This window comes from Lonchura striata, chromosome 18 (assembly GCF_050655825.1).
Source record: "Lonchura striata isolate lonStrDom1 chromosome 18, ASM5065582v1, whole genome shotgun sequence".
NCBI lineage: Eukaryota > Metazoa > Chordata > Aves > Passeriformes > Estrildidae > Lonchura > Lonchura striata.
The window spans coordinates 4,061,646-4,085,525 of record NC_140720.1 but is presented as its reverse complement, the minus strand read 5'-3'; the positions used below and the strand labels follow the sequence as shown (position 1 = coordinate 4,085,525).

General features: G+C 50.0%; 1 protein-coding gene across 4 annotated transcripts in view; it reads right to left on the bottom strand.

Moving 5' to 3' along the window:
- The window catches only part of RGS9 (regulator of G protein signaling 9), a 31,609-nt gene extending 14,142 nt beyond the window's left edge, over positions 1 to 17,467 (bottom strand). For 2 of the 4 annotated variants that reach the window (XM_085556663.1, XM_085556665.1), the window contains exons 1-9: positions 17,308 to 17,467; positions 11,050 to 11,146; positions 8,490 to 8,540; positions 8,200 to 8,306; positions 7,681 to 7,732; positions 6,568 to 6,626; positions 6,100 to 6,176; positions 4,642 to 4,723; positions 4,217 to 4,288 (exon numbers count right to left, since the gene is read on the bottom strand). In XM_085556663.1, the coding sequence (XP_085412789.1) occupies positions 4,217 to 4,288; positions 4,642 to 4,723; positions 6,100 to 6,176; positions 6,568 to 6,626; positions 7,681 to 7,732; positions 8,200 to 8,306; positions 8,490 to 8,540; positions 11,050 to 11,146; positions 17,308 to 17,370 (660 nt within the window). In that variant the 5' untranslated portion in view covers positions 17,371 to 17,467. The remainder of the gene's footprint in view (positions 1 to 4,216; positions 4,289 to 4,641; positions 4,724 to 6,099; positions 6,177 to 6,567; positions 6,627 to 7,680; positions 7,733 to 8,199; positions 8,307 to 8,489; positions 8,541 to 11,049; positions 11,147 to 17,307) is intronic. The other 2 variants (XM_085556664.1, XM_021537029.4) reach the window with 1 other exon arrangement.
- Positions 17,468 to 23,880: the final 6,413 nt, after the last annotated feature.

Genomic DNA, 23,880 nt, shown 5'->3' with positions numbered 1-23,880 from the left:
ACTATTTTCTTCCACTTTTTTTCTCCATTGGGGCCTCAGACAGGCCTGGTGCAGTGGGGAAGGAGAAGTGGGTGCTGGCACAGTGGCTTGAAGGCAGCTCACGTGGCAGGAAAGTGGTGTTATCTTCTAGAGGGGTCTGAGAGGCTGGCAGCACACCACACATACACGAGACAAACAGCTGTGGGAAAGAGAAAGAGAACACAGTGAGCTAAACGTTATACAGAGACGGAAAGGGGTCAATTAAAATGCCACCACAACACAAAAATTATATGTAGGTGAAGAAAAATCAGCAGACAAGGGAAGATTTTTTTTTTTTTTAAGTGCCCCACACAGCAAAGATCCCCTCCTGCCACAGTCTGTGTGGAGGTCAGTGTGGTGGGCAGCTGCTCCTGGGGAAACAAGGGGGGCTTTGCTGGGGTGCTCCAGGTGGGGAGTGGATTTGCCAAGGCTCCCCAGAAAAGGGGCTGAGCATCTCAAACTGAGCTGCAGCCAGGTCCCAGGAGAGCCCACTGCTGAACACCCTGGGAGGCTGCAGGTGCTGGCTGTGCTCAGCCCCTTCCAGTTCTCAAACCAGCAGGAACTGGGAGGAATCTCAGCTATTTCACCCCAGAGCTGCTCATAGTTTCATTTCCCTTTCTCCCACAGTGCCCATTCCCAGTTCAGTGCTGCCACAAGTGGCCCTGAGCACTCTCGGTGTCCCACTGAGCTGTGCCCACCTCCCTCACCCCACCGCTGACTGCAGCAGTGCCAGAGTGCCCTGCACCACCCACCCACTCTGCCTCGTTTGGAAGGAAATCATATTTGGAACAAAAGAGTGGCTTCTCCTAATGAGATTAATTTTGCAATGCCCTTAACGAGCGCCTTACTGCAATTACTGCGGCTCAGCTCCCCAGCCCTGCGGCCCTCCAGCCACCAGGGCAATTACTGAAGGGCCTGAGTCTGGCTCAAGTGAGTGCCACGAGCTGTTCCACATCCTCTGACACCCCGAGACACCCCATGGCACTGGGACACCCTGCATGGCCTGGTCACACCCTGTGCCACCAGCTCTGCACCCCCCGGGCACTGGTGATTTATTAAAAAATCTGGATATTGATCTAGTACTGATAGCCAACTGTGATGGACAAAACTCTCTAACAGTTTAAAGTTAAGTCTTCCTCCTTCTGACCTTTCCACCTTTTCAATGCCAATATGACAAATGAACTCTTGGTAGAACTCCCATTCCTTGTCTTCAATTTGTTTCGGAACAGAGGAGGCCCACAATTGTCTTATGTTCCTAAAAGCTATTTGTCAGTTTGTGTATTCTTCATTATAAACCCAGCTAACTAAACATTGTGTTGACGAGCAATCAATTATTAGTTAACTACTAACTCTTAACTTGACCAAGGCCTACTCATTTATTTTAATTAACTCTAGTAAGGCTTATATCTAACTAAAATCTTAGCTTTTCTAAAATCTCTGAATTCCTTAAAATGTATGTTTCACTGGGGCTGCAGAGCCCAGCTGGGAGGCAGCCAGGACCTGCTCCCGAGCCCTGCCTGGAGTGATCCACGTGGCTGAGGCCACCAGCTCCTACAAGAGCTGGGATATCTGCTCATTCCCAGCTGCCTGTTTGCTCCTCTGCCCAGTGTGAGACTTCTGACCACTCTGGGGAGATGATGGTCACGGTGTTTGTGCCTGCCTGGCCACTGTTCCCTGTTTACAGAGCTCATAAACACCTGGAAACAGCTTTGGGTGGCTGCCTGGAAGGAGCTGGGAGTGAAGAAGGTTGTGCAGAGCTTGTCTGGGAGCAGCACACTGCAGTTCCACCCTCGCTGCCCCAAGTGCTCCATGCACAGAGCTTGGCAGGCTGAGGCTGATCCCCGAAATCCTGTGCAGGGAATTACCCCCGAGCACAGGGCAGAGCCAGCCCAGCCTCCCTCCAGAGCTCTGGGCAAGGAAGATCTGCCTCTCCCACCCTGCAAAGTGCACCTCTGCACATCTCAGCACCCCTGCACTCACTGCAACACCCTGCAGAGGCAGATCCTGGCTCTGGGACTAGATCATCCCAACACTCCACGGTGCTGGTGCTGCAGCTGGAACTCCAACCTGCCCCAGGCCATACCCCCAGTTTTCTTCAAACGGCCATTTCCCCCCTGTCTTGTTTATCTGCCCCTGACCCTGTGCTTTCCAAACTTGTGACGATGCAGCAGAACTTCATCAGGCAAACTGGCAGGGACTTATGAGATTAAAAGCCAGCAATGACTCATTGATCTGTGGCTGATTTGCTGCACACAACACACCAGGGCACTTCATTCAGCAGCCCCTGAATCCAGCACAGAGATTTTTGGGGGGAGCTACAGCTCTTTCAGAAAGACTCTGGCTCCAGGAGGCAGTGGCTGTGCAGTACTGCAGGCACTCAGTGGTCATTCTCAAGCAGTGAGGCTTGGTGTGAGCCTGAGAGGCAGGCAACAAAAGGCTAAAGCATCCCTTAAATAGCTGTTCAATGGTGGCTACTTCTCCCTGACTCCTTCTGCCCACCCACAACCCCTAACTCATTGTAACCACGAGGTTTGCCCATGGATCAGTAATAAAAGTCCTTCAAAGGAGTTTGAGAACCTGTTTATCCCCAGAGAGCCCTATCGGTGAGGGAGGAAGCAGCCCACCAAAGAGTCTGAGCAAGAGAAGGAGAGATGTTCATGCTAATGTCAGCTTCAAAGAAATCAGAAATTCATTATTTTCTTTCCTTTCTCAACTGCCAAGACAACTCTATAATTTGGCCAACAAAGCCAAGGTAGATTGAGTAGGAACAGGGACACAAATCAGAGCTTGGCCCATTCTTTCTGCTCACTAAAGGCTGCTGAGCCACAGGTGTTGGTGAGAGCAGCCTGCAGAGGACAAAGATAAAGGTGCTAGTCCAAAAGGGGTTCCATGAGGGCTCTTGGCTGTCTCATGGATTCTCAATCACGCTTTCAAAAGCAAAAGGAGCAAGGAGAACCTTCCCTCTTCAGGTCAGCCTCCAGAGGGGAGCAGCTTAAAGGAGAAGGGCAGGGAAGTCACCCCAAAGCTGGTGTCCTTTGGCTTCTGCCCTCCTTGGAGCCTCCCCTGATGGGGAGAGCTGGCCCTGTCTCTTATGGCCAGGGTGGAAGTGGGCAGAGACCCCCCAGCTCCCTCCCCCTTGTGCTGCCAGGCAGATGGATAGAGCTCTTCAGACCGTTTGCAAACCTAAAATCCCTTCCATGTCAGCTGTAAAACTGTGGGCGAGAAGTTGGCTTACTCCTCTTTCTATCCCTCTCTCTTTCCACTATTTCTTTACTCTTAAAAAAGAAAAAAAAAAAAGGCTTTTCAGCAGCTGCTACTTACAGCAAGAAAAAAAAATAAAATACACCCCAACCCTACACTTTGCTCCTTTACAGTCTCTATAGCAACAGAACACAGCTGGCCAAAGCAATTATCCTGCCTCTGGCTGCTGAGATGTTTAAAGGCTGCTGCAAGAATGGGAAGTTGTGGGAATACTGTGAGTGTGATGGCAGAAACATTTGCATTGAATTGCTGAGAGATGTTTTGACTTTGCTACCAAATGAACACTGTTAAGGGCACAAAGACAGGAGCATCTCAGAGGGCTGATGGAGAAAGGGAACAGCAGCTCCAGCTCCTCACCCACTGACTGGATCAGTGTGATTTCAGACCAGTCCACCCAGTTACAGACCTCATGGTCTCAGCTCATTGATTCTGTTTCTTTATGAGCCACAATATGCATTTTTGGCAACATTCTGTGTCTCCTATCCACCACACCAATCCTTAATCTTCTTGCCACACATTAATTACCTTCTGGGAGGTATTCTGTAATTTTATTTTAAGCCTGGATCTTTGCACTGACCCTTGACACCCCACAAAGTTCATTCAGCACTAATACAAAGGCAGCAAGGAGCACCTGGAGATAGAGGATTCCTTACTTCAGTTTCACCAGCAAAGAAAACATGTCCTGCAGCCAAGCACTCACACTAACTGGTGTGGCAAGAAAGCTGACAGTCTTTTCAAGCCAGAAGAAGCTGCCAAAACCTATTTTGAGGGCCTCACCTCCCGGGTGAGAGAGCCTTAACCTCTGGCCTGTTCAGCTGTTAGAGCTGAGCTGACACACTCAGCCTGCAGTGCCCAAAAAATGGCAGCCCAGGGACATTTTCTGGGTTCTCCCAGACAAATTCAGTAGGTGTGTAAATAAAAACCAACCCTGTCTCACCTGGTTTACCTTGTTTTCATTGGGATCTGTGACACGGTCTAATCCATACTCGAGGACGTCCAGCATGCCTGGCTGTGGTGAACAAGAAACAACAAAGCTTTGTAACTCATTTGGTTTAAAGGTTGTGCATCACACAAATGCAGAAGGAGACCCCCAGGCCTCCACTGCCAGCAGCTCCCAGCCAGCACTGCCTTGGGAACCCCCAGATTTGGGAATGCCCCTCTCCAAGCTGCAGCTGGACCTCTGTCCCTTGCAGCTTTGAGAACAACCAAGGAAAGGTGGTGGGGACTCAGGGCAGGTCTGGGCTGACCCTTCCCAGGCACTCAGCCCAGGGGCCATTGCCTTTCCACACGGGAGCTTGTCCCAGGGGGCTGCAGGGAGGGCACCACCGAGTCACTGCAGTCACCCTGTCCCCCTCTACTCACAGGAGTTCTGTTCACAAGCCAGTAGGCTCTCTCCTGGCAGTCCAGGGCGTACCTGTCCTCCTTCTTCCGCTCCTTCCCTGCCCTGCAAAGCCAAGAGCAGGGGAATTCAGGGATTTTGCCCTCCTAAGATCAGTGGGATGAGAAGCAGGGCACACCTCCAGCCTCCCGTGTGACTGTGCCATCGCTGCTGTGATGCCACCCTGACCACATCCTGTCCTGGCTCATTCTGGCCGCACGCCATGTTCACATGGCCACAAATGATTCTGGCTTTGGAGAAATCCTCATCTTCCTGAGCTGAGCTGGGGGCAGACACATCCCCTTCTGATCAGGCACACAGCCCTCTGCTGACTCGCCCTCAGCCCTGCTGCTTCACCTTTACCCCTGTCCCATGTCCCCAGGCAGAACCAAGGACTGCCACCCACAGAGACATCCTGGACATGTCTCACCCCTGCCTCTCAGTAAAGCAGAGGCATTTCTCAGAGAAACTGCTTGGAAATGGTTCTGAGGAGGGTTCCCAGGCACCAAATCACCTCCACAATTAAACAGAAGAGGCACTAGCATGGTTTGGGCTTGGACCAACTAATTCTTTCCCAGAAACATCCTGAGCACAATTTGGGCCTTAGCATGGGGAAGGGAACATTCCCAACAGGCTGTTTGCATGTGGCCTCCCTGCTGTGGTTAGCAGGGTGGGTGCTCTGCACCAGTCTGCCCCAGCAGCACCATCAAACAGCCTCAGATGAGTTTAATCTACTGCTTCAGACACAGGCTGGGTATCTGACTTTGAAACTGCATTTGGCATCTCTTAGCCCAAGTCTGACCTCAATTTACAAGAACAACAGTCTCGTGTTTAATGAGACAGTTATCTGATGAGCTGCACTCCCAGCACTTGGCTGCCATCCCAGGGAACAGGGAGGCTGCTGAGAGCAGAGGCACTGCCTGCCCTGCCAGGAGGTAAAGGAAGGTGAGAGGAGTCCACAGGAGCAGGAAAAAATCTCTAAAGGAGCATTCCCATCTCATGTTCATCAAGTTTCCTGGGAATTTGAAGTTTTCAGTTCCTAAAATCAAGTAATTTTAGCTGGGTACCTAAGGGGGCACTTCAGTTTTCTCCAGAAGTCCTGCTGGGAACATTTACTGCTTCCTGATTCACTCCACTTAGCTGAGAGATGTGCCAGTAACTCCTGACCCAGACCAGCAACAGCCCAAAGTCCAGGGCCTGACCCACAAATACTCATGGAGAACACTGAGCTAAATGAAGTTGCTCCTGATTAGGGCTTGCAGCATCAGAACCCAGCTCCTGCACAGAACCACATCAAGTGCAAAACCTAAACCTCCCCTCCAAGCCATTTTAAAGTCATTTTGGTGTTTTTTATGTGTGATTGAACTGTGCACTAAGACAGCCAAGCTCTGCTCCTCACACCCTCCCCAGTGATGCAAACAAGGGAATGCAAGTCAACTCACTTATACTGCTCCTTGGCCTGCATAATCACAAAATCCCACTTGTAGTTTATTTTTTGATTGAGCATGTTGTAATGTTCCTGGAATAAAAATAAAAAAGCAGTCAGTGTGAAAATTCTGACCAGGGCACTCCCATGCTGGGGTTTTCTTGAGTCTCCATAGTTCAACGAGGCCAGGCTGGCGACTGAGCCAAAAAATCTGGATTGTTCTGCACGTAATTACAAGAATTGCAACAGTTCAAAAATACCATTGCAAGGAGAGCAATTACCCCTGCTAAAATTATAATTGATTTCACAGTAATTTTCTGTACTGGTCGTTTTTTCACTTGCAAAATGTTGGCTTTTGATACAGCTGGAGTAACACCTCATGCAATTGAAGAGGTGATTTTTTACTGTGGCCCACTCATTAGCAACAAAGGGCTTATGTTGTAGCAAATGAGGGTCTTGTAATGGAAGTGCAGGGTCTCCTCACCTTTTCATATTCTTCCAAAATCCCTTTCCTTTTAATGTTCTTCTTTGCTAGATAAATTGCTGTGGAGGTAGAAGCAAATTAGCAGTCAGTTATAACTAGACCAACAAGTCCAAGAATAATTAAAAATTTACCCACATTACAAACACAGGAGCCTTTGTCTGCTACAATATCTTCCCAGGCACGAGCTCCAAGCTCACAAAAGCTCAGTGAAGAAAAAAGGACTTGGTGCTTTTGGGATGTCACTGATGCCCAGGCAGAACAGGCAGTGTGTGCCTTCTGCCAGCAGCCACCTTTCCCTGGGGAACTCAGCCAGGCTTCCAGGGACACTGGACCAAACCTTCCAGCTGCTGAGGCTCCTCAGAGCTTGCCCTCCAAGTTTTCTGAAGCACAGGGCAGTGTTTTTTGCTCAAGTTGTAATAAAAACATTCCAATCTAAACCAGGCTTTTTTATTTCCTCAGGAGATAGTGCAGATAAAAGTCACAGAGGACAACCCTGGCATGGACAAATCAGTCTGTGAACTGCACAGCTCACAGGAGCAAAGCCACTGATCACCCAAGACTCATGATCAGCTCTATAACAAAAAGCATCATAAAGGCAATGTCTTGGTTTATATGGATTTAAACCAAGAGATTTATATGGAAGAAAACCCATCAGGAGATTGGAAGTCTGTGCTTTCCACAAAGAAAGAACCATCTCCGAATGCAGAGCTTGATCCAAATCTACAGGAAGACAGCCTTGGGCTCAGATCCAGGAACACACTTAACTACTCAGAGAAATCTAATCTTGTGTTTAAAGTTTAAAGTCTTCCCTCCCCAACAAGGTAATTCAGATGTGCTCCTGTGTGATGGATCTTAGTAGAACATAAGAGCTTAAGCACTTCCTCTCATCAAGGCCACCACAAGATAATCACACCCTCAATTCACCATTACTGAGAATTATTCACAAAATAGCATGAAAAAAAAATGCCAGGACTGGTCATTGTGAGTGGAGACGTAGCACAAGAACATGAAGAGCAGGTGTGGAGCAGGACTGTGTGACAAACCCACAGCCCTGGGCAGCCCTGGACTGTGTGACAAACCCACAGCCCTGGGCACTGCAGTGCCACCACTCACCATAGTCTGTGTCATCAGCAGCCCAGCTCTGCACTGGCCAGAAATAGGGGGTCTGCAAGGAAAGGAGCCTCCTGTTAGTGCACACAGGCCCTGAACTCATGGACTCCTCTTTCCAAGTACCAGGAACATCCTGATTTCCCACAGCAGAGGAAACAGTCCAGCCACGAACCTCTATACCATCCCATTATTACTGTGCTTTTTGTATATTCATTATTCAGTGCCCCCACATCACTCTATGTCCAACCAGCAATTCCATTTTCTACTTTAAGACCTGGAAGGGAACACTCTTTGGAGGAAAGCACAACTATTTTTAGGTTGAACAAGTACACTAATTTCACTGAAGAAACTATCACAGTTTCCCTGTAAACTGCAATCTCAGTCTTCTCTGTGCAGACTTCTCTGAGTCTTCTCCTTCCTCCTGCACAGCTACACAGCTCCTGGGAACTGCCCCAGCTGCCTGTTTTTAATAAAAACTAGTGCTGAACTCCCTCTCAACAGCTTAGAGGAGCTGCAACTCACTTGAAACCTATAGAGGCTGCCATCTGCCTTCAGGGTGAGGTTCTTTGGCTCCTGAAGAGGGTAGATATATCCATATTTGACAAACAGGTCTCCCAGGTGGAGTGCCTCTGAAAATGGAGAATGCAGATGTTTTCATTGCACAGAAACACTTCACTGGAATTAAAATCAGAATCACAGATTCTGAGTGAGCTCTTATGCAGGGGAGAACTCAACTAAGAGGCTTTGCTGCTTGAGATCTTGGGTTTATGACTGAAAGCTGAGAAAGCCTCAATTTTCACATTTTCACCCACCTTCTGCAGTGATCTGCAAGCGCTGAAGGATCCACTGCATTATATCATTACCTGCAAAACAAAGCAAAGGTCAGGCACTGAAATTTGTGCCCAAATCCACGGGGAGGGGGGAGAGGAGATCCTCCAGTCCTCACCCCTCACTGTGCTCTGGATCCCACGGCCCCCTTTCCTGCAAATGTGCTTTCAAATGCAAGGAGGCCCAGGTAAAATGAACTGCTGGGCTCCCACTGGCCACGCTGGCACCCCCGAGGGCATCCAGCCCTGGGAGAGGGAGACTGAGGCAGGCAGTGACCTTGGGATGGCACAGAGACAGCCTGCACAGCTCACATGGCCTGAGCAGCATCCCAACACTCACCAGGGGCTTAGAAAGGGCTTAAAGGTGCAACAGCTTTCTCACCAGGGAAGGGGAGGATCTGCCTCACCTTACCTGGAAAGATTCACTGAAAGAAGCTCCAGATTCACAGAGGACAGTCCTGTCTCAGTTTTGTACAAGACCAGTGACTGATCCTCTAAGAGTCCTTTAATGGGCAGAAGGGATGTCCAAATCTCAGATCCAAGCTGCAGTGCTCACAGGATTTATCAAATTCACACACATTTTATCTCTCCCAGTTCTTTTGTTGGACTGTGAGCAGTTGTACCCACCATAGGCAGCATAAACCTCCAGCAGTTTTAGTTTTATGTTCTGGGGGGCAAATTTCATGAACCTCCTTCCATTTAAAGAGGGCAAAAAAACGCACTTGTTCCCTGATCAGTTACTGGCTTTTCCTCCAAACCTCCCCTAGGACTGCAGACTGAGGTGTTGACCTTTCTTGACATTGCAGTGACGACTTAACTTTCTAATAGAGGCTCAGAGCTCTTATCCTACTGCCTGCTTCCTGAAATAGATGAAATTAAAGGATTATCTCATCACTCATTTCTAGACAGCTCCCTCTGTAAGCACTTTCCCCCAAAGGTGCACATTTAACATCGAGGTTTATTTGTGAGCCATTTTACTGACTTTCACTGAATTTAACTAGTTAGCTTCCTGCACAGGCAGAGCCAGACTCTCCCAGTGGATCTGTGTCCCCTGCTCCAATATCTTCTCCACAAGCTCATCAAAATCAATCAATCTCTTTTGCAACACCCAAAAGCCAAATTGTGCAGCGCTAAAAATATCAATTTAGAGAGGGATGAGCAGCACATAGAGGGAGTGGAAGTCACTTGCCTCTCAGAGGTGACTGGACTAGAATTTATGACTTGTGCAAGAGGGAACTTAGAACAATTCTAGTTAAGGAAGCAGAGTAAAGCAGACAGAACACAATGAGGGTGATGTCAAGACATTAGACACCCGTGGACTTTTAGGAAGTGGGATTTTACGTTGGGCAGACATCCAGAGAAGTTCTCCTTCCCCTGCACTTCATCTGTGCGAGATGTCATCCTCAGCACAGGGAGTCTCCTCTTTGTGCTGCCTTAGCTATTCCCTGACAGCTCTGGAGGCAAGGCTCTGGGAAAGCCTCCACCCAGCTCAGCTGCATAATAGCTGTGGGAGCCAGGATGTGGTTTGCACTGCAGTGCATGGAGGGTGCTGTGACAGCAGGCTTCAGATGTGTCCAAGTTCTCCTGACCCTTCCACTGACGGGCTCTTCCCATGGGCAAGTGACTTCAGTGCCTCTGCAGCCTCATTTTATTTAAAAAATTTGGGGCAAACAACGCACTGGGCCAACCAGGCTTTGCAAACACAGTGGGGAAATTCTCTCGACTTGCCTGGAGCAAACTCACTGGTTTCAGTGGGAGTTTTTGTTCTGAATTTCAGAGTGCTGAAGGAAGATGGAAGCAGGAGGAGGAAACTTGGGTATGGAGTATGTGTGAATATTTATAGCAGAGGATTCCTCACAAGAGCTTTTGTGGAGGTTTGGAGAACAGGGAAGCAGAGGCACTGATAGTGCCTGGTGAAAGGAGTAGCAGGCACAAGGAGGCTGTGATAAGAGCTGCCTGTAACACTGCACATGACACAGCACAGCTCCTGTCTGCTGCTCCTCCAGCCTCCTTGAGGGAGGCAAAGATGTCATTTACAGGCACAGAAGTGGGTTGAATATTTTATTCTTTTCCCGCCTACTCAAGAAAAATTATTACTAGCAGTAAACATTAAAAGGAAGACTAATTGTTAATTGCTCATTTCTGAAGTACCATCTTTCAGTCTGCCTCCAGGCTGCTTGTTTTAATTGGATTTTAATATTTATCTTTATTTGTGATCCAGCCTCACTGGGAGCACAAGAGGTCTGGAGGCTGCAGCATGTCCTCACCTCTGTGCTAAGAGAAGGCAAGGTCACTTGAGTTAACCCCCACGAGACAGCTGAAAGTGCCTGGGGATCAACCTTCGTGTCTGGCTCAAAGAGTAGGAATGAAATGAGAGTGAGAATGAGATCAAGGGAGCAGGTACATCTCAAATGATGTACAGCTGGTATTTATTTGGAACAAAGCTCCAGCATGCAGCCAGGCACTGGCAGCCCTGGCCAGGGGCCCACACACAGATTTTCTCTGCTGAACTGGGCCCAGTCCCTTCCCCCAGGGAAGCTCTTACCTGTCACAGCGTGGGGGATGCTGGTGATCGTCACTGTCTGTGTTTGTGTCTTGATTCCTGTGTCTGGGTTCTGCATCTCCATCATGAGAGCTTCAATCTGCAAAGCAGGGGATGGGATGGGCTGGGTGTCAGGAGCGGGCAGCAGGGGAGCCAGCACTCCAGGGGTGGGCACTGGTGTGCCACAGCCATGCATGCAGTGGCCACAGCCCCCTCTGAACCTCCCCTGGCACCAGAGGTGCCACCTGCAGCCCATGGCAGCTCACACTGCCACTGGACACACACCCAGCCAGGACTGGCACAGGAGGGACAGGATGGAACCACTCCATGAGAGCTAAGGAAAAAGAAATAAATAAAATCTCTGCTACCCAGACCCCACTACACCGAGAAAGGTTCTTCTCTGGCTCACTGGGCACTTAGAATGAAAAGTGGGGAGGGAATAAAATCTGTGCTTCTGTTAGGAGGTGCAAAGGAGGTGTTGACCATTCCTGTGCAGGGCTGCACTCCCCCAGCCAGGTCTCAGCCCCTCCAGGGATGGGGAAGGCACATCCTCCTCTCTGGCAGCATCTCCCCCCTGGGATTCCTCAGGGATCCTCCTGACTCATTTTTAACAGAGAATGAGTCTCACACTTGGGGTCAGACAACTTTTATTTCTCATTCCCAATTATCCTTATTTCTTTTTAAAAGATAAATATTTTCCAAGGTATTTTCCTCCTCTTTGACTTCCTACCAACACCATTCCCAAAACACAAAGCACTGCTTTCACTTGGGATCTGTGCTCAGATGGATGGAGCTGGGGCACACTCCTCTTGTCCTCAATTTTGATTATCTGAGTGCCATGGGAGCTTTGGGGAAGATGTTCTTCTTTTTGTCTTCTGCTTCCAGGGATATTAAATCAAAACTGGTCCAACAGGACCAATTTGGTCTCTCCACACATTTGGTTTGGGTGAGGCTGTAGCTTTTTAACTGAGAGTGGAGGATTTAACGAGTGTGAGTTGATGACACACACACATAATGGAGGGTATTGTCTTCACAGGCACCACAGTGACTTTGGTCCCAAGTCTTGCCAAGTTCTGTGAGGATTTAAGCTGTAGTGACAGGATACACTGTGGGCTTGTCAGTAAAACTGGATTTTCAACTGCTTTTAAAAGCACTGACAAATTAATGCTAAATGGAGAAGCCTGGTAAAATTTAACATAAATATTTGTATAAATACTTATGAAATATTTTTAAAATATAAAAAACCAGACCAGAAGTGATGGAATATGAAGGCGTTTTTTAGGTCTTTTAACAGAATTCACAATTTCTGTCAGAATCTGAGGTATTGATGATTCTGAGATTGTAGAAAGTCTCTGTCAGCCCCGCTGCCAAAGCAGAAGCCAGAATTGGTCTGTGCTGGTTTCCAGGTTGTTTATTCTGTTTATCTCTCACATGTTCTGCTGCCCTGCCCAGCTCTGTCCTGCAGGGCAGCGTGTGGGGCTCTGCCCTCAGTGGGATGTGACAAACATTAAATACCAGAAACTCCCTGGGCTGCATTTACAAGAACGTGCCAATATCTGTCACCTACGTTGGACAGTGTGTCCCCAGCCTGAACCAACAGAAAAATGCCAACACCACAGTGAGACATGGAGGGCATGAAGAAGGAGAAAAAGGACAAGGCACACCCAATTTCCTCCAGCTTGTCCCCTTTAGACCCCTAATACAGAATCCTAAAATTTTACTTTTGCACCCGTGACACACTTAATTATTACTGATATCAAACACTCAGAGCTGGTAATTCACCCTGTAAGATTGAAAACTCTTTTCCATGGCCAGAGATCACAGCCAGTGTCTGTGGGGGCTCTGTCCAGGGGGTTCCTGACCCTGCCAGGGTCCCAGGGCAGCCAGAGGGAAGCTCTGGGTTCCCACAGTTTCAGCCTCAGAAGAAAGTTCAGCTGTGTGGGATGAGGTAGGATGGTCCAGCAGGCAGGGCACTCTTTAGGAAACTGGGGTTCTAAGCAAACCCAGGTACCTTGGGAAGTCACTCCCTGTGACTGCACAGTCCCTTCACAGAGAGCAGAGATCCTGGGGGCAAACACAGCCCTGCTCACCCCCCTGTCCCTGTGCAGTGACCACCTGGCAGATCCCAGCAGGATCTGTGCTCCAGGCAGGCAGCACAGCACATCCTGCTGCAGCACGCAGCTGCTGCTCTCCAGGTGGGCTCAAGAGACACATCTTCAACAGCTGAGAGCAGGGAACTGGCTCAGAACCCCCACAGCCCCCAGCACAGCCTGTTCCCATCTTTAACCAGCAACTCGTCAACTCTCATGGTGTTCACACTCTGCCACACTCCCTCTTGTCACTGGAGAAATGACAAATACATTAAAAAGCAAGGAGCTGCTCTTTGGGGTGCCTAGCTCTGCAAACCATCCACCTTGCTGATCAAACCTCAGCCTGTCTGTGCCTCTTCTCCCAAGGGAACAGTGGATTACAGGATCAGGAGCTGCTATCAGCACCAGGCTGCCAGAGGGAGGCCGGGAGGGCTGCTTCAGACACAGCAGGAACACTGCCTTGCTTTGCTGAGGGCTCTAGTCCATTTTGTCATGCTTTCAGCCAGGAAAGAGCTGTCTGGTTTGAATTTTGCAGAGCCAGAAGCCACTTCCTGACTGGTTGATGGGTGGAGATGCACACAGAGGTAAATATCAGGAGTGCTGAAGGAGCCAGGCTCCAGGGAGAGTTCATCTCATGCACACAGACACCACAAGGCAGGAGCCCCCTGGAGATTTCCCCTCAGATCAGCTGGAATCTCTGCCTGAACTCACCCTGAAAGCCACAGAGGAGACAACAGGAAAACTGTCTGTCCCCTCTCTGATTGTATGAAGTCACAGGGTTCAGCTCACTGAGTGCAAAGCACAACTCAAAATCCTATAAAAGGAGAAAAACCATCACTGGATTTTAGGAGCCTGTGGGAAGCCCCAGGGAGAGGAAAATGGCCACCAATTGATGGTGGCTGGCTCTGGAGAAGGAGGATTGATGTTTTCCTGTAGCATGGAGCAGTGGGGGCAGAAGTCTGCTGATGGATTGCTTGGCTGAGTTACCCTGGGTGCAGGTCCCATCCCTGTCATCCTGAGCTTTATCCTTTGGGCACCCACCAGCTCCCCAGGATCAGGGCATCCACAACGCAGAAAAAACAAACTCCACATGCTGAGACTCAGAAATGCACCAGCAAAACACTGCCAAGGTGAGGAGCTCAGCCCTTCTCAGCATCAACCCAGACAGAGGCATCTTTGCTTCAGACATAAGAAAGATCCATTTTCCCAGCAGGAATTTCCAGTTCCCAGCTGAGTGCACAGTCCTGGTGCTATAATTCAACATCTGCTGCTTTCTCCATCCTATTTGCCTGGCTTAGCCCCCCTCAGTGCCTGCTGCTGTTTGCAAGGATCAGCCCTACCTGCTCTGATTTCCAAGGTAACAATACAGTCCTTATCCTCACTCTGGCCTCTGAAGGCTCATTCAATTGTTTTCTAGGTCTACAACTACCAATCTGGCTTTGCACGTTGATGGATGATCAGAAAAAAAGAAGAAATGAAAAAAACCCATTGTTAACCAGCTAAAACTTCCTGCTTTTTCTTAATTAAAGCTGAGGGGAAGTGGCTTGTTCCCACTGAGTGATGCCTCAGCTAAAGGAAATAAATCTGTGAGTGGGGAGGGCAGGGCTATAGCTGGCTTTTCCCAGTCTGGAGAGGATTTTTTCCAAAGAAAGATGTGGCACTGGCATCTCCCAGCCTGGAACAAGGAAATGGAGGATGGGATGAGGCTGTGCTTGGCCTAAGGCTCAGCTTCAGCCTCAAAGATCAGGAGTCTGCTGAATTCCAGCAAAAAACACAATTCAGCTGCTCACACGCTTCTGGAAATGCCCAGGAAGATGAGGCCCGGCAGCTGCTGGAAAGTCTAAGCCTGGAGAAGCAAAGCCAGGCTGGAAAAGCCCCCAGCTATGCTGCAGACCCTGGAACAGCCCCTCCCTGGCTGCTGCACAGCTTGGGAGAAGCCACCAGGGACCAGAGTGAGGAGGAGGCAGAGGAAGAAGGCATCCATCAGCTCTACCCACAAGGTGTGAGTCACGGTGCAGCTCGTGCAGCACAGCAAGGAACAATTCCCAGCCCAGGAGCTCCTGGAGAGCACAGCCCAGCCCTGCCAGCTGATGCCCAGCACAGCCAGATCTGGCTGCTGGAGCAGGCACAGGCACCGAGAGCTTGAGTTCATTGAAACTCTGGCAGCATCCAGCCAAGATGCATTTCAGAGACTTGCTTGCTGGCCCAACAGACTTTTGGGTCATTCTTCTTCCAGCCAAGATGGTTTAGAAAGGGGAAAAAAATAGAATAAAACAACCTAAGTGCTAGCATGATGAGCAGGTGCTGCAGGGCTCTGGAGGCCTCTGATCCCCTCCCAGTTCAGCCACAGAGACCAAGCTGCACGTCCAGCCCGAGCCACCCAGAGCAGCCTCACAGCAAGAACAGGGCACTGCCCCCCACCCCAACAGCAACCCCCTGGCCTTTCCCTGTGTCCCTTGGCAGGATTGCTGCTGTGGTCAGCAGCTTCCTACTGCAGAGGCAGCACAGCTGGCAGCTGCCAGGGCCCACGGGGCCCACGGGCTGGCAGCATGGCAGGAATCCCTCCCTGCAGCTGCAGCAGCCCAGGCACAGCGCGTGTCAGCTGGCGGCAAAGCGTGCGCACAGGCTTAAGCAATTAACAAAGCTTCTTTCCAGGATTTTAGCTCCTCATGGGTTAAGCTAAGCCTGTAAGGTGCTCGCTGAGCATCCTCAGCTCCTGCCGTGGGCATCCAGTAAAGGAGCCTGGTGTTTCCAGGCAGCTCTGAGGATGTGGATGCCTGCACACTGCCATGGAACAGCTGAGGCTCCAAACACGGCTTCTCCAAGATCTGGAAAAACAGGGCAGGAATGAAAGTGGAGATGAGAGTCAAGGGCTTTCACTGACCACCAGGAGCTTCCCTTCCTGCTGCTAAGAGGTCCCAGACTTGCAAAGCACAGGAGCTGAGCCCCCCTGGCCGCTCACAGTGTGAGTGGTGCACATTCTGTAAAGCCATTCGCTGTGTTTTGACTGATCTTCCCACCTGAGGAACTCGGAGCACTTTGCAGAGACTGCTGCACTCCCACGGAGCAGCTGAAGCACAGCTGCAGGCAGTTGTTTTCTCAAAGCACACAGCTTCTCCTCTGCACCCCCGCACACAACTCCACCGAGTATTACTCAGTACAGAATTTGGCCTGGAGTATTTCCCTTGGCAGGGCTCCCCAGCCAAATTTACCCTGCAAGACATAGCACCAAAGAAAATACCCTCTTTACTTCCTCTGGTGTAGTAAGTACTGCCAGGCTTGTATATCCCCAAATTCCCCTCCCTTTACCCCTGGAATCCTCCTTAGGTTGTGGGCATTGAGGAAAGCTAACTACAGTTCAAACAGCAACTTGCTTGTCACTGGAAATTCAGTTAATTCCATCCAACAGGATAAGCCACACTCAGGAGAGGTGGGTGGGAGAAAAGCTAGCTTAACACGCTGCTTTTTAAAATCTTCATATACCAGCTACACTACAACTGGCTATGTTTTGAATGAATGCTACAGAAAAAGCCCACCAAATGCTGCACAAAACTACGCACTACACCCAAAAGCGTGGGCATACATCATCCCACTCCTTCTACTGCTTCTGGCCACAAATATGCTCGTGTCTGAAAAACTGGAAGGAGGCAGAGAGCAGGCAGTTGGCTGCAATACACGCTCTGAATGTGGACATGAGCTGAAAGCACTGGGAACACACTGGAGCCACTGGAGCAGAGCTACACTGAGTGGCCTGGCATTGCAGATGGGCTTTTCCCTGGGAGCTGATGCGGATTTGAGGGACTTTGAAAAAAATAATGGAAGGTGTCAGGGCAACCATTCAGCTGAGATAAGCTACAAATAATAAATAACATTACAGTCCTATTTGCTCCATCACTCCAGCACAGCTGCTCCTCCAGCCTGCCCCCCGAACCAGCTGGGACCCACGGCGCTCTGCAACAGGTCATGGCTCCAAACTCCCGGCGAGGGGCTGTCACCCCTCGGACCCACACGCCCAGAGGTGCCCCGGGGAGCCGTGGCCGGGCAGGATGCTGTGAACACACATCACTCGGAGCACCGCCAGCGCTGCCCTGCGCATCGCATCGCCCCGCCCGGCCGCGGCCCCGGCGTGCCCATTAATGGTGCGGCTGTCCCCGCGCTGCGGAGCCCTCACCTTTTTCAGGAAGGCCATCCGCGGGCGGTAGCGCTGGCCCTGGTCGAGCCGTGTGACGGTCATGGTGGCGGTGCGGTGCGGTGCGGTGCGAGCGGAGCGGCCCCGCCGGGCGCACCTGGCTGCCCGCACCGACACCCGCCGGGGGCGGCGCCACCGCTGCGCGCCGCAGCCAATCAGCACCCGCCGCCCCGCGCTCATTTGCATGAAGGCGTGAGGCGGCCGCTTGGGGGCGCTCGTGGGAGAGCGCGGAGGGGCTGGGATGGAATGGAATGGAATGGAATGGAATGGAATGGAATGGAATGGAATGGAATGGAATGGAATGGAATGGAACGGAATGGAACGGAATGGGACGGAATGGGACGGAATGGAATGGAATGGAATGGAATGGGACGGGACGGAACGGAACGGAACGGAACGGAATGGAATGGAATGGAATGGAATGGAATGGAATGGAATGGAATGGAACTGAATGGGATGGAACAGAACGGAACAGAACGGAATGGGATGGAGTGGAATGGAATGGGACAAAACAGAATGGGATGGGATGGAATGAAGGGCCAGGCTCTTGGCCTGGGTTTGGAGCAGGCACAGAAAGCGATGGAGGCTGACTGTCCATGAAGCACTGCCCGGGCAGCACTGCAGGGGTGATCTGTGGTCGCAGCATCCCGCTCAGCCACGGCTCCCCAGGGCGCGTAGGGCCCAAGGAATGACAGCCCCATCCCCCCGAGTTCCTGTTGCAGAGCCCTATAGACCCCAGCTGGCTCCAGGGGTCAGGCATGTGCTGAAGTGATGGAGAAAATAAAGGTATAAGATCATTCTGGAATTTATGAAGTCATGTAAAACAAGCTGAGGCCAAGGTGCTGTGGCTGAGTGCTGTGTGTGTATGAGGGCTGGGCAGTGCTTTGGGCACATGTCCCTTGAATGCCACCAGCCTCAGACAGCTCAGCTGTGAATGCAGGAGCCAGACAGGCAGTTTGAGGAGTTGGTGGCTTTTTCTCATGGGGAAATCGTGATGAAGAGTGACCAGAGGAAGACCATGTGGTTAGAGTTCTTCCTCACAGTGCAACTGCCTCATGCCATGGGGTGGGGGGGGGGGAACAGTACCTCACTGGCAGGACTGGAAACCAAGAGCTCCAGCAAGATTTTGCCTGGTTCCTCCAGAAACTGGCAGAGTTTCTTCTGCTGCCCCCAGCTCAGCTGCCAACAGCTGGACAGGAGGAGAGTCTGAGTCCTCACTCACAGAATCTGATTGTGCCAGGGCTTGGATGATGCATTCCCAGGAATTCTTGCCAGCCAAAAGGCACAGTTCCTTGTGTGAGTACGTTCCTGCACACCTCAGAGAACAGCCACACGGGAGTGTGTGCTCACACCTGTGTGTGCCCAGAGTGCCACCTGTACACATCCTGAGCAGGCACTCACACCTCTCTCTCCATGGGCTGATCCCACCCAACACTGCTGGCATTCTCCCTGTGCACCCAGGGCACACAGGAGCAGATGATACAGGCACATTTATACCCCCACATTTATACCCCATCACACACCTCACATCCACGTTGCCATGCCACATGGGGAGCACTCGCACTCCCCACACATGTGCAGCTGTTTCTCAGGGCAGTGCCTTCCTTAGCATGGTGTTTGTGACTGCTCTGGATTTAGGCTCTGTGGTTCTCACACTTGAGGGGAGCAGGCTGGCTCTGAGCTCGGAGCAGAGTTTTTCCATGAACAGCAATGCCCTGAAGGCACAGGCTGCTTTCCCAATTGCTTTGCTGCCCTTGTGGCAGTGTTTTATCTTTAGCTCTGTTCTTTCATAGCATGCAGATGAGCCAGTACTTTGGAAGGCCTTTCCCCTGTGTCTGCTCAACCATTCCCATGTGGAATTCCCCTGTAAGTCACAGCTGGATCAGACACTCTGCTCTACAAAGATGATGAGCAACTTCTGTCATTCCACACTGGTACCCAAGTTATCCTGCCTCATGCTTCAAGGCATCAGGTGATGGCCAAAAGGAGCAGGAGTGGAGCTCTTCATGTTTGCAGTGTCTCATAATTGAGGGTCTGAAGTGCTTTTTTGTTCTGCCAAACCAAACTCAGATCCTGGTGCCCCTCTGAAAGGCCAAGAGTGACAAACTCAGCAGCACAGATGGTCCTGGAGGCAAAAAGGAGGAGAAAGGGAGTTCAGAGGGGAGCTAGAAAGTAAGAGAAAGCACAGCAAAGGTATGCAGGCATTTTGATGATGCTAGTGAGCTAGAGTGCTTCCATCTCTTAGAGAGACAGATAGTGGCAGGAGTATCTGCAAGGAATTCTTTGGGAGATAACATCAGAGTAAGGAGCACATAAAAAGATGTGGCTCATTTTCTTGGTCTGATAGGCAAAATAGGAAAACTTGTTACAGTCTACAATGCTTCCTCTGAACCATTTGCACTTTAAAACCAAACAACTTGGTCTGTTACACAAGTGATGGTAAAAGGACTCAGAAAAGTTCCAGGTGTGGTGCTAACACTGGCCTAAGTAAAGGATCAACTACCAACAACTTCCTGTGTCCCACATAATTAAAGGAATAAAACCATTTCACCTCAAAATGCTGACTTTAACAGTTTCACTGAAGAATATAGGTGTCTTAGTCATGAGAAACATTTGAAATGTGGGTCTTAAGTGAGTTCAAAAATAAAATGGTCTTGCAGGAGATCCAGGAAAAATAGCTCTGAGAAGCTCACGCTGAGTTGTGAGCTCTTCAGCCTCACTGAGCTCCAAAGAGTCTGATAATTTTAAATCCTTCCGATCCCCCAAACACCCCCTCACAGGTCAGGTGTGGCGTTTTTTCTATTTCTAGTCTTCTCTAACAAGCTATGATGAAGCTTATGGATATTCCTGTATTTTAAAGCTAGTTTGTGTAATTTCCACAACATGTCCAAGGTAAATTCAGCTTTATTAACGTCTGTGAGTGACCCACAGCACCAAACACAGATGAGTTGATATTTCACCTGTGCCCAGGTGAACCGTCCCAGCAGTTAATGCTCTTGGGCAGATCTGCCACATGAAGCACGAGGCATTTAAATCAGATTATAGAGGCTTGTCTAGGGCAGACACTCCTGGGCCTCTAATCACGAAACCCACACTTGTAGAAAGCAAAGAATTCTCCAGTCCTTGACGCAGCCTGGCTGGCATATTTGTTGGTCAAGAAAACAAGGGACTTGAGCAACAACAAGAGTGGTGGAGAGCACTGGCAGCAGTCATAAAGGAGATTCCCTCCAGATTTCTGACTCCCTACGTTCACCCTGGCCTTTCTGCCCCTCAGATAATGCAGAAATACATTCTCTGGGGAGTGCCCTTAACCTCCTGTTTTGTATAGTAAATGCAGTGGTATTTATGTAGCTGCAAGTTTCCATGGGTGTTCTACCCCACGCAGGGTAAAAGCTGCTATAGTGGAAATACCCTTGTGGTCATCACATCCCATCACATCACATCACATCACATCACATCACATCACATCACATCACAGGGCAATGGTGAGTGTCCATGGGCTCTCCAGAGCCCACAGATCCCTGCCAGCCTCTCACACAGAGTGTGTCCAGGCTGGGAAAAGTTCTGCTGAAAGCCGGATTTTATCCCTCTGGTCTCCTTGTGCAGCCCCACAAGCTGTGATTGCTCTCAACAGACTGGCTCTCAATTCTCCAGAGTTTCTCTTGTGGAAAGCACTGCCAAGGGAATCCCCCCCTGACTTTAAAAGGTCACATTTCCTACGTGGTTGCCCCTTTTTCACACATCAGAAAGTTGAATCATCCAACACAAAAGGCATGTGGTGAGTAAGCTACCTTTCTATGTAAGGAAGCTGGGGACGCCCTGAGGGGAAGGAAGGGGTAACGTAAGTGAAACAAGTGGCAGGTGGGGGCTTGGTTTTAGCACTCGGTTCCTTCCAGGAAGATTTCAAAGCAGTTTGCTAAAAAAAAAAAAAAAAAAAAAAAAATTGTAAAATTGTGCAAACTGTGGCATAGAGAGAGGAGTGACTTGAGCTCAGCTCTGCCAGCAAGGCAATGGTTAAAGGAATATCCCCAGAGTCCATTGTCCTGCCTGGTGGGGCACAAGCACTCAAAATGAGAAGTTTCCTTAGCAGCCTCATGGGAAGAGCTGCTGGGGCAAACGGGCAGCATTTGTTTCCCGTCGTTCCTGGGCTTTCCAGGAAAGCTAAGGAAAGAAGTGGCAAAGAGGAAGGAAAAAAGCCAAGCAGAGCAAGACCTTATGCACCCTGCCTTAGAGATGGAGCCTGGCTGCTGGGGTGGGAGGATGCAGCTGGCTTCACAGTGACCTGGGTGGTGCGGAGCCCTCTCCAGGGAACACGGTCAGGCAGGGCAGGAACAGCCCCTCCCTGGCTGGGAGCCAGGCTGCTGTGCCAGCGCACGGAGTGGGGGTTTGGAGAGCTCCCCACGTGAAGGGGAGAGCAACGGGGAGGTTAAGGACTCCCCAGCACTCAAGTGGCTCGATTGGAGAAACTCAGGAGTCCTCTGCAGCTAGGGAGGTAAGATGAGAGTTGAGACAAATATCTTAAAACTTCATTTTAAAACTGAGACCAGAGCTCAGGAATGACTGGCTTCCACATCTGTACCAAGAGTAACAGGACGTGCTCCTTGTATTAATTTTGTACCACATCCTGTTCTCCTACAAGAAATGCCTTTTTTTTTTTTTTTTTCTGGTAAGCCTCTTTGAAATAATTCCCATACAGTTTTATCTCCATGTGGGACCAACCTAAGGAGAGAACACTGATGCGCTTTTCAGATTTTGAAGGGCCTTCCAGCTGAGGCCAAGTGACATTTCCTTGTTCTAAACTCACCTCACAGTTTTCACATTTATCTTTCCCTTTTTCTAAGTTATTATTAATGTTGGGGGGAAAAGCAGAAAAAGATTAAGAGGAAATTTCAGCAGATATCAAAGACTAGGAGATGTAAGGAGAGACAAATGTTTAATGCAATCTTTGCACTACTGATGGTAGTTAAAGTTAATTTATTAAAACAAATTACTAAGCTGTGCTTAGGGCTGTGTTGAATGAAGTGTGGGATTTTCAGTCCTTGAGATTTTCAGTCCTTGCAGGTCCCTCAGCCTAAGATTTGTTCTACTCCTCACATGAAGGATTGCCATTGAAAATAAATCTTTGCTCCTTTTAACTCGGGATCAGCTAGAGTCCCACTCTCTTTTGCTCACTGTGCCTCGGGAGAGGTTGGACCCAGGCTGTTTGTTCAGCTCGGTGCTGCAACCCTGCAGCACTGGGAAGCTCTTCTCAGCCAGGCAGTGAGGAAGGACATGCCAATTTTTCAAATGTTTTAACAAAACAGCTCTCTTTCTGCAGCAAAAAGAAAACCTGCTTAGCTGGCAAGCACCATCCTGCCCCCTGACTGAGGGCTGACCTCCCTGGGCCGCTTGCCCAGCAGCTTCCCTGCATCCACGGGGTCGGGTGAGCCTGGGGCTCCTTTCCATGGAACCTCAGAATCCCAGATTTGTTAAAGCTGGAAGGGACCTCCTAAGATCATCCAGCCCAACCCCACTGCCTAAGCAGAGTCATCCAGGAACACGTCCAGGTGTGTTTGGAACATCTCCTGAGAGGGAGGAGACTCCACAATCTCTCTGGGCAGCTGTTGCAAGGCTCTGCCTCCTCCGTGGAAAGAAGTTCTTCCTTATGTTGAGGTGGAACTTCTCGTGTTTTAGTTTACAGCCATTGCTCCTCATCCTGTCACAGGGTACCCCTGAAGAGTCTGGGACCATCCTCTTGGCATTCCCCTTGGAGATATTTATATGTATTGATGAGATGTCCTCTCAGACTTCTCTCCTAAACATACCCATGAGGAGACAGGGACAGGGACAGGGACAAGGACAGGGACAGGAGTGGCTGTGTCAGTTCCTGTGTCCAGTTCTGGGCCCCTCAATTCAGGAAGAAGATTGAAGGGCTGGAGCTTGTCTGGAGAAGGGAATGGAGCTGGGAAGGGGCTGGAGAACCAAGAGCTGCTGAGGGAACTCAGGGGGCTCAGCCTGGAGAACAGAAGGTTCAGGGGGAACCTTCTCACTCTGTAACTCCCAACAGGAGGGTGCAGCCAGGTGAGGGTCAGGTTCTGCTCCAGGGAACAAGGGAACAACCTCAAGCTGCGCCAGGGGAGGATGGGGTTAGATATTATGGAAAATTTCTTCACCGAAAGGGTAATTAGACATTGGAATGGACTGCCCAGAGATGTGGTGGAGACACCCTGGAGGTGCTAAAAGACTGGATATGGCAATTGGTGCCATAGTCCAGTTGACAGAGGTGATTTGTCACAGATTGGGCTGGATGATCTCAGTGATCTTTTCTAACCTAATTGATTCTGTGTTTCTATGATTTAGTCTCTTCTGCCTGCCTGCAGTGAGAGGATGGGTGCACATGGCCTCAAGGTGGGAGATTCATTAGATTAGGAAAAAAAAAGTTATGATTAGGGTGGTCTGGCATTTGAAAGGGCTCCCAGGAAAGTGGTAGAGTCACCATCCCTGAAAGTGCTTGAGAAACATCCAGACCTGGTGCTGAGTGATGTGGTTTTATGGATGCTGGGTGGGTGGTTGGAC